At 46.7% G+C, this 15,212-nt stretch overlaps 2 protein-coding genes across 5 annotated transcripts in view; one reads left to right on the top strand and one right to left on the bottom strand.

The window, feature by feature from the left end:
* The window catches only part of POLD2 (DNA polymerase delta 2, accessory subunit), a 34,440-nt gene extending 26,739 nt beyond the window's left edge, over positions 1-7,701 (top strand). The window contains exons 10-11 of the mRNA XM_056571214.1: positions 6,633-6,734; positions 7,451-7,701. Of these exons, the coding sequence (XP_056427189.1) occupies positions 6,633-6,734; positions 7,451-7,593 (245 nt within the window). The 3' untranslated portion in view covers positions 7,594-7,701. The remainder of the gene's footprint in view (positions 1-6,632; positions 6,735-7,450) is intronic.
* Positions 7,702-10,897: 3,196 nt separating this feature from the next.
* AEBP1 (AE binding protein 1) overlaps positions 10,898-15,212 on the bottom strand; it is an 85,127-nt gene continuing 80,812 nt past the window's right edge. For all 4 annotated transcript variants that reach the window (XM_056571212.1, XM_056571211.1, XM_056571213.1 and 1 more), the window contains 2 exons: positions 12,884-12,983; positions 10,898-11,604 (listed from right to left, as the gene is read on the bottom strand). In XM_056571212.1, the coding sequence (XP_056427187.1) occupies positions 11,060-11,604; positions 12,884-12,983 (645 nt within the window). In that variant the 3' untranslated portion in view covers positions 10,898-11,059. The remainder of the gene's footprint in view (positions 11,605-12,883; positions 12,984-15,212) is intronic.

Genomic DNA, 15,212 nt, shown 5'->3' with positions numbered 1-15,212 from the left:
GAGCGCGTGCCGTCTGTAGCATTCATTTCTATGGGAGCACCAGAGATGAATAGAGAATGAATGGAACGCATGTGCGTCTGTGCCGTCTGTAGTATGCGCTCCTGTCAGAGAGCCAGGGCGCCGCCAGGAGATTGCGGGGTTCTGACCACTAGGACCCCCTGCAATCTGAACACGTTGTTTGTTGCCGGACTACCCTTTTAATGCATTCATATTCTCTGTAAAATATGCATTTATATGTGAAAATATGTATTTTGTTGAAGAGTACCTATCGTCAACTAAACTGTCCCTAATCTCCCCCCCATCTGTCCCTGACTCTCGCTGACTCTATTCCGGTCTATATTTTTACCCAGAACCCCATATAAATACCTTTTTTAGGTCCCCTGTGGCTGCTCAAGGTCCTGCTGTGAGCAAGGGAGGAAGGGGGCGTGGCCCGGCAGGTGCAACGTCATCTGAAGCCTGTCAGCCCGCACTTCCGCCCTTCTCCTTCACACAGATTAAGACCTCGATCAGATTTAGGAGAGGCAGTCCCGATCCTCTTCTGTGCAGCCCTGCGCTACACTGACATTTGGTCAGCCGGGTGAAGCGGCCTGATTGACAGGCAGGGAGCTGCGCTGTGCTCTTCAGTATCCTGGCTGCACTGAGCGTTCGGACTCATGCCAGGCCGGCATGAGTCCGAACTGTATGCGCTGGGACATGTAGGGAGACCCCTAGTGGTGGTTTTTTTTTTAAGAAAAAAAAAAAAAATATATATATATATATATATATATATAAAGATACATTTTTGTTAAACACATATAATGTTTCTAATTAATTAACAAAATATACAAAGTTTTTTCTCTATCGGCTCCATTGGGGGACACAGACCGTGGGTGTATCTTGCTGTCTTTAGGAGGTGTGACACTATGGTAATAAAAAAAAGTCAGCTCCTCCCAGCAGGATATACCCGCCTTCAGGCTCTGAGCTAATCAGTTTAAGCTTAGTGTCTGAAGGAGGTGGACGGGTTTGGTTTGCTCCAGATCTGGTCTTCTGTTTTTTGTTTTCCTAGTATAGGGACGTGTTGGTTTTTTATTCCTTTTTCTTTTCTGTTTTCAGGTGGGGACTCAGGAACTGCGGTTCACTGTTTCCCCATTGCAAGTAAGGGGGCACAGACATTGCGTATATGCGCTGTTAACCCCCCTCGCCAACGGTCAGCGCCTGGGTGGTACCTCATGGGTCCTGGTCCCCCTATTTTTCCTGCTCGCCTCGCTCGCGCATAGCAGCCAGGCGTGATGCAGGTAACTAAAGCTGAATGAAGACTTCACTGAAGACGTCATTAGGTGAGTCCTTCTGACTGAGGTAAGTACTTTCCCACTTTCTCCTCAGGTAAGACAAGTCCCGGGACCGGACTTGCAACTGCTGGAGACCCCCTGTTTCTGGCCCACCTTTTAAGGTTAGGCTGGATTACTGGGAATGGACTTTATTCCTGGGGAGCAGTGGCACTCTGAGGGGGCATGTATGTTATTTTTAACATTGTGAGCAGTGGCACTCTGAGGGGGCATGTATGTTATGTTGGCTCTGTGTTTGAATAGTGCCTTATTTGCAAGCCGCGGCGCCAGTTCGGGCCGGCTTACTTAAATTTTCGCCGCCAGCGCCTTATATGCGGCTAACAACCGCGGCGCTTGTACGAGCCAGGCGCTCTCAGCGCCGGCTTACTTTCGTTTTCTCCGCCAGTCTCTGCCGGCATCTTAACCGCCCGCTCTGTTCGCCCGAGCGCATATGCTAATTACATGTGCGCTCGGGACAAGGAGCGGGCGCCATTACAGCTCCCTCTCGGCCTGGTTTTTAGCTCCGCCCACAGGGCTGTCGGAGCTCTTCTGAGGCGAGCATCAGCCTCCAATCAGCGCCGTGGGCGTGAATTTCTCTCACAGGGGGGGGCCAGCTAGTTAGTGCCTCTGCTGCGGGCACGCCCCCCTCTACCATTGGCCGTCACTTTCTCACTCTAGCTGCATGGAGCTGTTCTCCTCTCCGCTGCTGCCAGGATGCATAGACTTTTTGGTCTATAAATATAAACACTGTAGTACCAAAGTGCCTGTAATCACTGTAGTACCAAAATGCCTGGCTCTGCCGAGCCACTTGCCCTGCCTGCTCCACCAGATCCCCTGGTTCCCCCTGATGCCCCTTCGGTCCTGGTGGGTTCAGCCGCTCCACCACCCTGGGTTTCTTCCCTGAGCCAGTATAGGGCTGACTTGACCCAAATCTCCCGTTCGGTGGCTGAGGCCCCCCGGGTAATGGTGTCCGCCTTGAAAGGGGTCTTCCCTGCGCAGGACCTCGGAGAGGGCCCGCTCTCAGTCTCCTCGTACTTCACGCTAAGCGTGCTGGGGGTGCCTCGTCTGACTCTTCCATTGAGTCTTCAGATAGACGTGAGCGTTCCCCTCGCGCGTCCCAAACCCCCCCCCCCCCCCCAACCCCCCTATCCTCTGGGCACAAACGTTGCTCCTTCAGAGGACGTTCTCGGAATTGCCACTCTACCTCGGAATTGCCGCTCTGCCGCAGAGACACGTACCCGGTCTGGGTTGCCCCCCTCCAGGACTGTCTCTACTCATTCACATTCCCCTGGTGAACTAGTGGACGAGGCTTCCGAACCGGCATCTGATCCAGAGGACCGCTCGGGCTCAATTGCAACGGTGCACTCATTGGTGACGGCCATAAGAGACACCTTTCACTTGGAGGACCCAGGATCTTCGGATATCTATCCAGAAGTATCCTTTCATCGTGCTCAGCCAGCACCTAAAAGGTTCAGCTCTCACGCTGACTTTGATGGCATTCTGGAATCCGCATGGAAACATCCAGACAAGAGATTTCCGGGAATCAAGACAATTCAAGAACGTTATCCATTTGACAAGGACTTTGTCGCTAAGGTGGCTTCCCCTCCCTCTGTGGATCCACCAATCTTCCGGATCTCTAAAGCGACTACACTGCCTGTAGCAGATGCCGCGGCGTGGCGTACATAAATCGACAGGGCGGCACTTGCAGCTCGGCAGCCATGGCCGAGGTGACCAAGATTCTCTCCTGGGTGGAGAACAAGGTTTTGGCCATTTCGGCTTTTCACATTCCGGGAGTGCTCAACGGGGAAGCGGTCTTCCTCAGTCGGTCCTCAACCACCCCCGGCGAGTGGTCTCTTCATCCGGAGATCTTCACGCAGTGCTGCGGCCTCTGGAGCATTCCGGACGTGGACCTCTTCGCGTTCCGGCACATTTGGAAAATTCTTCCGTTTGTGTCCAAGTCCCGGGACCCTCAGGCCTTGGCCGTGGACGCCCTAGTGATTCCTTGGGCGGGGTTCGCCCTAGCTTATCTGTTTCCCCCTCTTCCGCTCCTGTCCAGAGTGCTGAGAAAGCTCAAGGCAGAGGACGTCTCCGCCATTCTGGTAGCTCCAGATTGGCCCCGAAGGTTGTAGTACGCCGTCGTAGTCCAGCTCCTGGACGATGCTCCTCTGCGCCTTCCGCTTCGCCCGGATCTACTCGCTCAGGGTCCTCTTTGCCACCCCGAATTACAGTCGCTGCATTTGACGGCGTGGCGGTTGAGACCGCGGTTGTGAGGGCCCGCGGGTTCTCTTCCCAAGTCTCCCCATGCTCAGGGCTCGTAAGCCCTCCTCCGCAAGAATTTACCACCGTACTTCGCGGTCTTATTTTCGGTGGTGTGCAGCTCAGGTCTTCTCCCCGGTGATCTTCGCGGTTCCCCGTCTTCTCTCCGTTTTGCAGTCGGGGTTGGAACTTGGACTGTCCCTCAGTTCCTTTAAAGGTCAGGTTTTGGCCCTGACTGTTCTTTTCCAGCGGCCCTTGGCTTCTAATCCTCATGTCCGGACCTTCCTGCAAGGAGTGGCGCGCGCTGTTCCTCCTTAACGTTCACCTTTTCCCCCTTGGGACTTGACTTTGGTTCTGAGTGCCCTCCAGGGTGCACCCGTTGAGCCCCTTAGAGAGATGTCTCTCCGCCTCCTTTCTTGGAAAGTGGCGTTTCTTGTGGCTATCACCTCCATCCGGAGGGTGTCTGGATTGGCAGCTCTTTCCTGCCGTTCTTCGTTTCTGGTGATCCACCAGGACAAGGTCGTTTTCAGACCAGCTCCTTCCCTTTTACCTAAGGTAGTCTCAGCCTTTCATCTCAATGAGGACATTGTCCTCTTATCCCTTTTTTTCCGGTTCCTTCTCATCTTAAGGAGCGCTTACTACTCAAGCTGGAGAAGATCGTCGCAAGGGACTACCTGCTTCCAAGGCCACCATTTTTCGGTGGATTCGGTCCGCCATTTCGGAAGCCTTCGCTGTAAGTGGAAGATTCCTTCTTTCAGGGTTGTGGCTCCTTTCTCACGTTCCGTTGGGCTTCCTAGGCTCTCCAGAATAGAGCCTCGGCCTCGCAGATTTGCAAGGCGGCTACCTGGTCGTCTTTACACACTTTCTCGAGGTTCTACCGGGTTCATACTTTCGCATCGGCTGATGCTAATCTGGGTCGTAAAGTGTTGCAGGCGACAGTGGATCGGCCGTCTGCCTGATTACTTATTTGCCCACCCAAGGGACAGCTTTGGTACGTCCCACGGTCTGTGTCGCCCAATGGAGCCGATAGAGCAAAGGAGATTTTTTAACACTTACCGTAAAATCTCTTTCTTGAAGGATCCATTGGGGGGACACAGCTCCCGCCCTATTTGGGATTTTTCCTTTGGTTCTCTGTCCGAGGGTGTATTCAGTTGTTTTTTCTTCTGGTTCTCGGACAGTTTTTTTTTTTTTTTTCTTTGCCCTATTGGTCTCCTCCTATTGCTCTAGAACTTAAACTGACTAGCTCAGAGCCTAAAGGCGGGTATATCCTGCTGGGAGGAGCTGACTTTTTTTTATTACCATAGTGTCACACCTCCTAGAGACAGCAAGATACACACACGGTCTGTGTCCCCCAATGGATCCTTCGAGAAAGAGATTTTACGGTAAGTGTTAAAAAATCTCCTTTTTGGTGACAGGTACTCTTTAAATGTATAATCCCTGTATGGATTTCGTGATTAGGCCTGTGCACTGGAACATTGTATCCTAATGTATTAGTAGCCTTAGGTTTTGCTACCCTTAAAATGGCTGTAGCTTTAAAGGGGTACTCCGGAGGAAACTTATTTTATTTTTTTTATTTTTTTTTATTTTATCAACTGGTGCCAGAAAGTTAAACAGATTTGTAAATTATGAAACAACCAAAGAACACGTAGGTGCACTCACCGCAAAGCAGAGACTGTTGGGTCTGGAGGCCTGATGGCGGGATGCCGGGTAACGGCATAGGCGCTGGCGAAGTGTGGCGCTCGGAGGCTTTACACCTGTGTACGTGCACCCCACAGGAGACTTTGATGACAGGTCACCGAGGATATTACCGCACACAGTATAAGGTGATCTAGCCCCTTGAGTGCTCTCCCCATTTTTCTGCCTTGCTTTGTGATAGATTTGTAAATTACTTCTGTGTAAACATCGTAATCCTTTCAGTACTTTTCTTTTTTGAATTTCTTTTCTGTCTGACCACAGTGCTCTCTGCTGACACCTCTGTCCGTGTCAGGAACTGTCAGGATCAGGAGAGGTTTGCTATGGGCAATTGTTCCTGCTCTGGACAGTTTCTTACACGGACATAGGTGTTAGCAGAGAGCATTGTGGTCAGACAGAAAATAAATTCAAAAAGAAAATAACTCTCTGTAGTATACAGCAGCTGATAAGTACTGGAAGGATTAAGATTTTTAAATAGAAGTAATTTATAAATCTGTTTAACTTTCTGGCACCAGTTAATTTAAAATAAAATTGTTTTCCACTGGAGTACCCCTTTTAAGGCAAGCCCTTTCCTTATGTCCTATTAACACATAAGGACATCATAGGTGGGATTCCTCTGCTCAGGATCCTCTCCCTTTCCAAAGCTAGAAAAAAGGCTGGCTCTGCCTTACTATTTTAAAGTAAGGGTGGCTATTCACCAGTGTTTCCCAACCAGGGTGCCTCCAGCTGTGGCAAAACTACAACTCCCAGCATGCCCGTACAGCCTTTGGCTTTCTGGCATGCTGGGAGTTGTAGTTTTTCAACAGCTGGAGGCACCCTGGTTGGGAAACACCCTAAATAGCCCTCAGCTGAACCAAGTTCACAATACTCACTTGGCTCAGAAGAGCATGCATAAGCTGTCAATAGAAAGAAGGGAACAGGCTGCAGTTAGACACCTCTTGCAGTGACTTAATTCAATGGAGACCGAAAGCATCTGCAAGGACTCCTACACATAACATATGGTTGACTTTTTAACCTATGCAGTGCACACAAGTCTAAGGATGGGGATGTACTGCAGATCATGAACTTTGCACGACCATAAAATTTTTTTAAATTTTTTTTTCTGTTTTACATTAATAGCTTTCATATTATTATGTTTTTTTATATGAAGAAATGTTTGAGATTTATCAACAGTTGCATCAGTTTTAATTCATTAGTATTCTTACTGTCATATGTGAGAAGCAGTCAGACTATTGGTGCCCTCTTGCAGATGGGTATGGTTGTAACATTTAGTGCAGAGCCAAGGCAAGAAGCAGTGTCTCTCTCTAGCAGCATAGTCCTGTACGCTGCATTTCTTCAGATGTCTATAAGTGAATCTGTTTGTCTGCATCATCTTTGTAGGCTGCTACCCGTTCTACAAGTCAGACCCGTTCATTCTGCACACATGTCCCCATGTGTATTTTTGTGGAAGCGCCCCCAAGTTTAGCTGCAAAGAGGTGACAGGTATGTATTTTACATTTAATACTCTATAGACCCTGTTAGCTATAGGGTGCCAGTCTTCTGCATTGTCAGATCTGTTAAACTCCTAAGTTAGGCTGAGTTCCCACCATGTTTTAGCCATCCGGCGCAGAGATCTAAAAACCGGCCGCTGCCGTATCACCGCCAGATCCGCACCGCTTCCCGTTCATTTAAAGAGCCAGTCGGAGTAAGTTAGTGACTTTGGTCGGCTCATTTTCCCACCATATCCATTTTATTGCTGGACGGAAAGTCGCGGCATACCACTGTTTTCAGTCTGGTGACAAAACTGGATACGGTGCAAACAATGAGCCAACCGGAGTCACAATCTTACTCCGGCCGGGATGGGGTAACATTTCACACATTTATAACATTTATCACCTATCTGTTGCCAGACTAAGGGTGCACTCACAGCATATTTTAGACATCCGGCTGCCGCTGGGGAAATGTAAAAACCGGCCGCTTCCGCTGCTGTTTTACCACCGGCAGCCGGATGGCTAAAACGTGGTATGAATGCACTCTTAGTCTGGCAACAGATAGGTGGTAAATGTTATAAATGTGTTAAATGTTACCGCATCCCAGACGGATTACTGTTTTAAGAAATACCTATGTGTGAAATATATACATCAGTGTCTGCATCTTAATTATTATTAATAATAATTTTATTCTGAGTTCAGTAACATGGTCTAATATGTTCACAACAGGATCTGAAGGTCAACGTGTTCTTCTCATTACCGTGCCAGACTTCAGCAGCACACAGACAGCCTGCCTGGTTAACCTCCGTACCCTTCAATGCCAACCAATAAGCTTCTCCGGGTTCAGCGCGGATGAGGAGTCATGTGACTGACTTGACATTTTCTTCTCCAAAAGACTGAGTTTACCCATTCGTCTCTGAGCCTTTGCAACTAAGATGATGATATTGATACATTAGGACAGGTATAGGCAACCTTTGGCACTGCAGATGTTTTGGTCTGAATCTCCCATGATCCTCTTACAGCCAAAATTCTGCCAAAGAATCATGGGAGATGTAGTCCAAAACATCTGCTGTGCCAAAGGCTGCCTATCCCTGCATTAGAAAGTAAAAAACTGCTGTAAATTACTACTACAGTGTTATTGCCAGTCAAAGGTGTCATTGCTTTTCCTTGTGGGACACTTATTTGCCTTTGGTTCATATACCTAGGAGAGAACATCTTATGAGTTTCAGTCCTATCATAATCAGGATACACGGATGATTGTGGATTAAGAAGTAAGAGCACCATGAGCCTGTGCAGTAATCAGGATTCTTGAATTCACAGCCTTTGCGGGGTCTATGTGAAATGTCACTGTGCTGACACTACTACCAACACATGAGTGCTTAAAGGTGTATTCCAGGAAAAAACATATATATATATATATATATATATATATATATATATATATATATATAATTTATTTTATTTTTTTTAAGATCAACTGGCTCCAGAAAGTTAAACAGATTTGTAAATTACTTCTATTAAAAAATCTTAATCCTTCCAATAATTATCAGTTGCTGAAGTTGAGTTGTTCTTTTCTGTCTAAGTGCTCTCTGATGACATGTGTCTCTGGAGCAATTTCCCATAGCAAACCTCTTCTGCTCTGTGCAGTTCCTATGGGAATTTGCTTCTACTCTGGACAGCTCCCGAGACACGTGTCATCAGAGAGCACTTAGACAGAAAAGAACAATTCAACTTCAGCAGCTCATAAGTACTGAAAGGATTAAGATTTTTTTAATAGAAGTAATTTACAAATCGGTTTAACTTTCTGGAGCCAGTTGAGATATATATGAAGTTTTCCTGGATAACCCCTTTAAATCAGATATCTGCTAACATGTTTTCCTTACAGGATACAAAACAAAATTAAATCTTTAATGTCAGGTGCACCATATTGTAAACTTAGGTTTATGTGTTTAGTTTACTTTTGTGTATATTGTATTTTTATATTTACATATGACATTGAGTGAGATAATAAAACATTCTCTTTCTTAAAGCTTGGCTATAGGTTGACTCTTTTCCCTTCCACTCCTGCTGACTCTCTTCTCCCTCTCTCTCCTGCTGACTCTCTTCTCCCTCTCTCTCCTGCTGACTCTCTTCTCCCTCTCCTGCTGACTCTCTTCTCCCTCTCCTGCTGACTCTCTTCTCCCTCTCCTGCTGACTCTCTTCTCCCTCTCCTGCTGACTCTCTTCTCCCTCTCCTGCTGACTCTCTTCTCCCTCTCCTGCTGACTCTCTTCTCCCTCTCCTGCTGACTCTCTTCTCCCTCTCCTGCTGACTCTCTTCTCCCTCTCCTGCTGACTCTCTTCTCCCTCTCCTGCTGACTCTCTTCTCCCTCTCCTGCTGACTCTCTTCTCCCTCTCCTGCTGACTCTTCTCCCTCTCCTGCTGACTCTTCTCCCTCTCCTGCTGACTCTCTCTCTTCTCCCTCTCTCTCTCCTCCCTCTCCTGCTGACTCTCTCTCTCCTCCCTCTCCTGCTGACTCTCCTCTCCTGCTGACTCTCTTCTCCTTCTCCTGCTGACTCTCCTCTCCTGCTGACTCTCCTCTCCTGCTGACTCTTCTCCCTCTCCTACTGACTCTCCTCTCCTGCTGACTCTCTTCTCCCTCTTCTTCTGACTCTCTCTTCTCCCTCTCCTGCTGACTCTCTTCTCCCTCTCCTGCTGGCTCTCTCTTCTCCCTCTCCTTCCTGACTCTCTCTTCTCCCTCCCTCCCTCTCCTTCCTGACTCTCTCTTCTCCCTCCCTCCCTCTCCTTCCTGACTCTCTCTTCTCCCTCCCTCCCTCTCCTTCCTGACTCTCTCTTCTCCCTCCCTCCCTCTCCTTCCTGACTCTCTTCTCCCTTGAGATCATATGAATTATCAAGTATTTTATCATGTACTTTATCCAGTATTTTATCATTATTAGAGAAAGGTGTGAAAACTTTATTGGAAATCAATAAGACTATATATTTGTGTGGTCAGTTGCCAGAATGGCTTGCAGGTTCATGTAACCAATAGTGAACAGGCACACACTTTCCTATGGTTTATTTAAAGAGATTGTCCAGTATTAGAAATATAAGGTCTGCTCTTGTCCATAGGTTGTGGCTGGTGTTGCATCTTCTCTTTCCTCTGAAGTGAACGGGGTGAGTTTCTAATCCTGGAAAACCCCTTTAACACCTGTACCTAAAAGTTCATTTCTCGATCATCTCCATTAGGGGACACAGACCGTGGGTATATCTTGCTGACACTAGGCATACAAAAAGAAAGTCTGCCCCTCCTGGCAGGATATACCCTACCTACTGACTCTGAGCTAATCAGTTTTAGCTTAGTGTCAGTAGGAGGCAAACACAGGTCTGGCGTTCTCCAGACCTGGTCTTCTTTTTTTATTTTTTAGCTAGGGCCTGTTTTTTAGGTTCTTTTCTCCTTTTTTCTATCTTTTTTAGGTGGGAGTTCAGGAGCATGGCGCTACCTGTTCGCCCATATGCGGCTAATGCGGCTAACGTTAACCCCTTCCCACCAACGGCCAGCGTCTGGGGTTGTACCTTTGGTCCGGGTCCCCCTACCTTTCCTGCTCGTCCCACTGTCTCAGCCTGACATGATGCAGGTGACCATAGCTAGCTGAAGACATCTTGGATGAGTATGGCAGATTAGGGCGAGTATGTACTCCTGCGTCTTCCAGTTCGCTCCGACCTGCACTCCCAGGCTCGGAAGCCTTTCTCCACTAGGATTTACCACCGTTTTGGGGGGTTTTCCCACCCCGGGGACTGCTTTGGTACGTCCCACGGTCTCCGTGTCCTCCATTGGAGACGACCGAGAAAAGTGGATTTTTTTAATGCTTACCGTAAAATCCCTTTCTCGGAGGATCCATTGGGGATACAGCACCCACCCATTTGGTTCTTTTTGTCTTGTTCTCTCGGATACCTGCTGGTTTTCTTTTTCTGTCTGTCCTCTCCTACTGCTTTGGGACTAAACTGATTAGCTCAGTCAGTAGTCGGGGTATATCCTGCCAGGAGGGGCCGACTTTTTGTATGCCTAGTGTCAGCCTCCTAGTGGCAGCAAGATCCCCCGATGGATCCTCTGAGAAAGAGATTTTATGGTTAGCATAAAAAATTTACTTATGTCCTGGTGAATCCAACATTCCAGCTAAAAACTGATATGTATATGTAAAATCGTGGCCCACATTACTTTATTACAGCTTTACTGTGGACTCTGTTTACAGATGATCAAAGCTATATATACATGTTGAGTTGACCCCTCTGGGGTAGAAACTGTAACCCTTTACGACGCTCAAACATCAAATTTTGTAACCCTTCTCCATTGAGGTGGCCCTCTCAGAAGTCCCCAAAGTTTACGGTGTAAGTCTCTGCTGTGGTGAATGGTGCGACAGGTGTAGTGCCCTCCTCTTCCCAGGTTTCTGTCTCCACTTCTGTGTATATTTCTGTGTAGGTCTCAGTTTCTGTGTCCCACAGAGATTCAGTAGGAGTGGGGGGCTCCAACCTACGGGGAGGCATGGTTGTGGGTGTCTCTGTGGGAGGTAAAGTGGTGGTTGGAACAAAAGGCGTGGTTGTGGGTGGAAGAGTAGTGGTAAGATTGCGCTGGCGATTCAACCACATCCGTCGTCTCTGCATGCGCTGCCTTGCGGATGGAGAAAGGCGACGGCCTCCAGGGGGAGCCAGACGGAGAGGTCCCTTGCCTTTCATTGCTATGATCTCCTTGATTCTTTGCCAGTTGGAACGTGCCAGAACAAAGTTACAGTGAGTCGCCCCCACTTCATAGCCAACAGTACATGACTTGGTGCTCTGTGTAAAACCTTCAGCCCGAACAGTCACTCGATACTCCCCTGGGTTTAGAATACGCCAGTAGTCACCGTCGCTCCCTGTCAAAAAAAAGAAGAGGGGGTATAAGCAAATTTACTATTTGCTGCTGCAAATAGATATTTTATATTGGTTTATTTGTTTTTGTAACCAGACATCCCTTAAAGAGGTACTCCGGTGCTTACACATCGTATCCCCTATCGACAGCTATCAAGCCCCCTCACGTAGGCTTGCATTGAGGGGCGGAGCGTGACGTCACACGGGGTGCAGGCGTGACGTCACACGCCGCCCGCCCTGTGGTCGCCCTTAATCAGACCCGGAGCGAACACGCTCCGGGGACTGATTACAAACGGGGTGCCGCGTTCAAGATCACGGGGTCCCCAGCAGCGGGACGCCTGCACCCCCGTGTGACATCACGCTCGCCCCTCAATGCAAGCCTACGGGAGGGGGCGTGATAGCTGTCGATTTAAAGAGGTATTCCAGTATCAGCAAATTGAAATTAAAGAAGACTATCACACTAAGATATGTATATAACTTGCTTAATAAAGTGTTATCACTAATTGTACTTGGCTTAAGCATGCTGCCAATGCTACAGGCAGAGGAGCAGACAGGGAATGGTTACAGCAGTTGCTGCAACCTCACTAGTCTACTATGAAATGAGATTGCAACAGCCCTGGGCAGGGAACTGGCAGGAGTGCTGTGGTAGGGGGAGTAGTCTGGGTGGGAGGACACTGACAAAGAGCTGAGGGAAAGCAATGCATTCTGGGAATTGTACTGAGCAACTTCCCAACCAAGAAGTACAGAACGAACACCCTCAAAACAAATGGATTTTTGGTGTTTTCAGAACTAGAGCAGGAAGGTAAGCAATGTTGCATGCTTCGACATCAGGTATAAAAACATAAAAATTCTACAGGAATACCCCTTTAATATACATATTCTACAATCTGACATGCTTCAAGTTCCTAGCAAGCACTTGATTTCCTGTATAGGCGACCACCATTACTTTGCTATACATTACACTGCACCTCTATACACAAACGTGTTTTAGGATCTCATGCAATAGAAATTTTGAGAATTTATAAAGTATATTTTTGTTTTTTGGGTTATTTTATTTAGAATGCAAGCCCATACAGTAAGCACAGATTACATATAAATGAAGTAAAAAATACAAAATTACACATGTAAAGTAAAATAAGGTAAACTGTACGGCGCTTTCCCATTGTAATTTAATGGAAAAGGTATAAATGATGTAAAATAGGTGTGTTTTAAAGTCTAGGAGGACCGTTTTGTGTTTCAAAATATACCCAATATACACATAGGCTAATATTAGAGTAACTTTACCTGTTTTGACATCATGTTGAATTTCTGCTACAGAGATTGATGCATTAGCTATTGGTTCCCCATGGCGGTCTGTCACAATGCCTTTAATCCCACGATGAACCTGTCAGAAGGTGTGAAGTAGGCAGATTAAGAGGTAGATGGGGAAACATGGCCACATAATACATTGTAGATAGGAAGGGTAGTAGTTTTTCGTATATTGCATAGAAAGGCAACAGCTGTCACATTACAATAGGGTAGTGTTTTCCAGCCAGGGTGCCTCCAGGTGTTGCAAAACTGCAACTCCCAGCATGCCCGGACAGCCGTTGGCTGTCCGGGCATACTGGGAGTTGTAGTTTTGCAACATCTGGAGGCACCCTGGTTGGAAAACACCACAGTTGGGATTGTGAGCAAGAGGCACAGACCTCCCTCCTTATGTTTATCATTACAGATGGAAACTTCTAAGAGGGGGGGTGACCCCCTACTGGAATGTTGCGGACACCTTTTGGGGTAAAAAAAAAAAAGTGGAATAAAAGTTTTCGCCTCACACAGAGGCACGGAAGCTTTGATGGTTACACTCACTTTTAAAGGGGTATTCCAGGAAAAAAAAATTTGGTTTTTATATCAACTGGTTCCAGAAAGTTAAAAAGGTTTGTAAATTACTTCTATTAAAAAAATCTTAATCCTTCCAATAATTATCAGCTGCTGAAGTTGAGTTTTTCTTTTCTGTCTGGCAACAGTGCTCTTTGGTGACATCTCTGCTTGTATTGGGAACTGCACAGAGTAGAAGAGGTTTGCTATGGGGATTTGCTTCTACTCTGGACAATTCCCGAGACACGTGTAATCAGAGAGCACTTAGATAGAAAAGAACAACTCAACTTCATCAGCTCATGAGTACTGAAAGGATTACGATTTTTTAATAGAAGTAATATATATATCTCAACTGGCTCCAGAAAGTTAAACAGATTTGTATAAGTTTTTTTTCCTGGATAACGCCTTTTAAGTGCTTGCTTGGTTCTTTCACATTTGTAAATAATCTTGAAGGGGGGGGCAGTGGCTTCTGCCTGCTCCACCAGTGTTGGTTGATAGATCTCTCCCTATACCCAAACAGGAGAGATCTGTCAATTAAGGCTGGTAGGACAAGAATAAGCTGCCATGGACTGTGCTATGAATTGCCCAGCTTTATGAAAGTGATGACAGGTTCCCTTAATGAGAACCACTTTGTTAGCCTGTAACAGTACAGTAACTTGACAACACTGGCTCAATTACATAGATTACCTGTCATCAAACCACATTTTCCAAACTAACTACTCCCTAACTACTCCCAACACCCCACCTGCCCTTAAAAAGGTTTTTATGAGCTTTTTAAAATCTCTGTATCATACCTTTCCCCTTGCACACATTGTGTGAGCTCCCGGCAGGAGAAAATGGACGTTTCCCATGAGGCGCTGCGTCACTGAAGCCTGCGAGAGCTGTGCCTCGCCATTCCTCGCACGCACATCCTGAGTTTGGTCTCCTGCCAGGCTGGGAGGAGACCAAACTAACTGTTTGACTTGCACAGGGAACAGAACAGAGCCTACTTATGGCCATTTTTTTTTTTTTTTTTAAATCACGTTAAAAGCAAAGGTTGAGAATTTTTACAATATACAGTAATGGCCGTAAATGTTGGCACCCCTGACATTTTTCTAGAAAATTAAGTATTTCTCCCAGAAAAGGATTGCAGTAACACGTTTTGCTATACACATGTTTATTCCCTTTGTCTGTATTGGAACTAAACCAAAAAAGGGAGGGAAAAAAAGCAAATTGGACATAATGTCACCAAACTCCAAAAATGGTCTGGACAAAATTATTGGAACCCTTAACTTAATATTTAGTTGCACACCCTTTGGAAAAAAATAACTGAAATCAGTCGCTTCCTATAACATCAATAAGCTTCTTACACCTCTCAGCCGGAATGTTGGACCACTCTTCCTTTGCAAACTGCTCCAGGTCTCTTATTGGAAGGCTCCTTTTCCCAACAGCAATTTTAAGATCTCTCCACAGGTGTTCAATGGGATTTAGATCTGGACTCATTGCTGCCCCTTCAGAACTCTCCAGCGCTTTGTTGCCATCCATTTCTGGGGGCTTTTTGTTGTATGTTCGGGGTCATTGTCCCGCTGGAAGACCCAAGATATCGGACGCAAACCCAAAACAACCCCAAAACATCATTGAACCTCCACCATATTTCACTGTAGGTACTGTGTTCTTTTCTTTGTAGGCCTCATTCCATTTTCGGTAAACAGTAGAATGATGTGCTTTACCAAAAAGCTCTATCTTGGTCTCATCTGTCCACAAGATGTTTTCCTAGAAGGAT

Source organism: Hyla sarda, chromosome 4 (assembly GCF_029499605.1).
Source record: "Hyla sarda isolate aHylSar1 chromosome 4, aHylSar1.hap1, whole genome shotgun sequence".
NCBI lineage: Eukaryota > Metazoa > Chordata > Amphibia > Anura > Hylidae > Hyla > Hyla sarda.
Note: the sequence above shows the minus strand (reverse complement) of the source record. Positions and strands in the feature narration are given on the sequence as shown.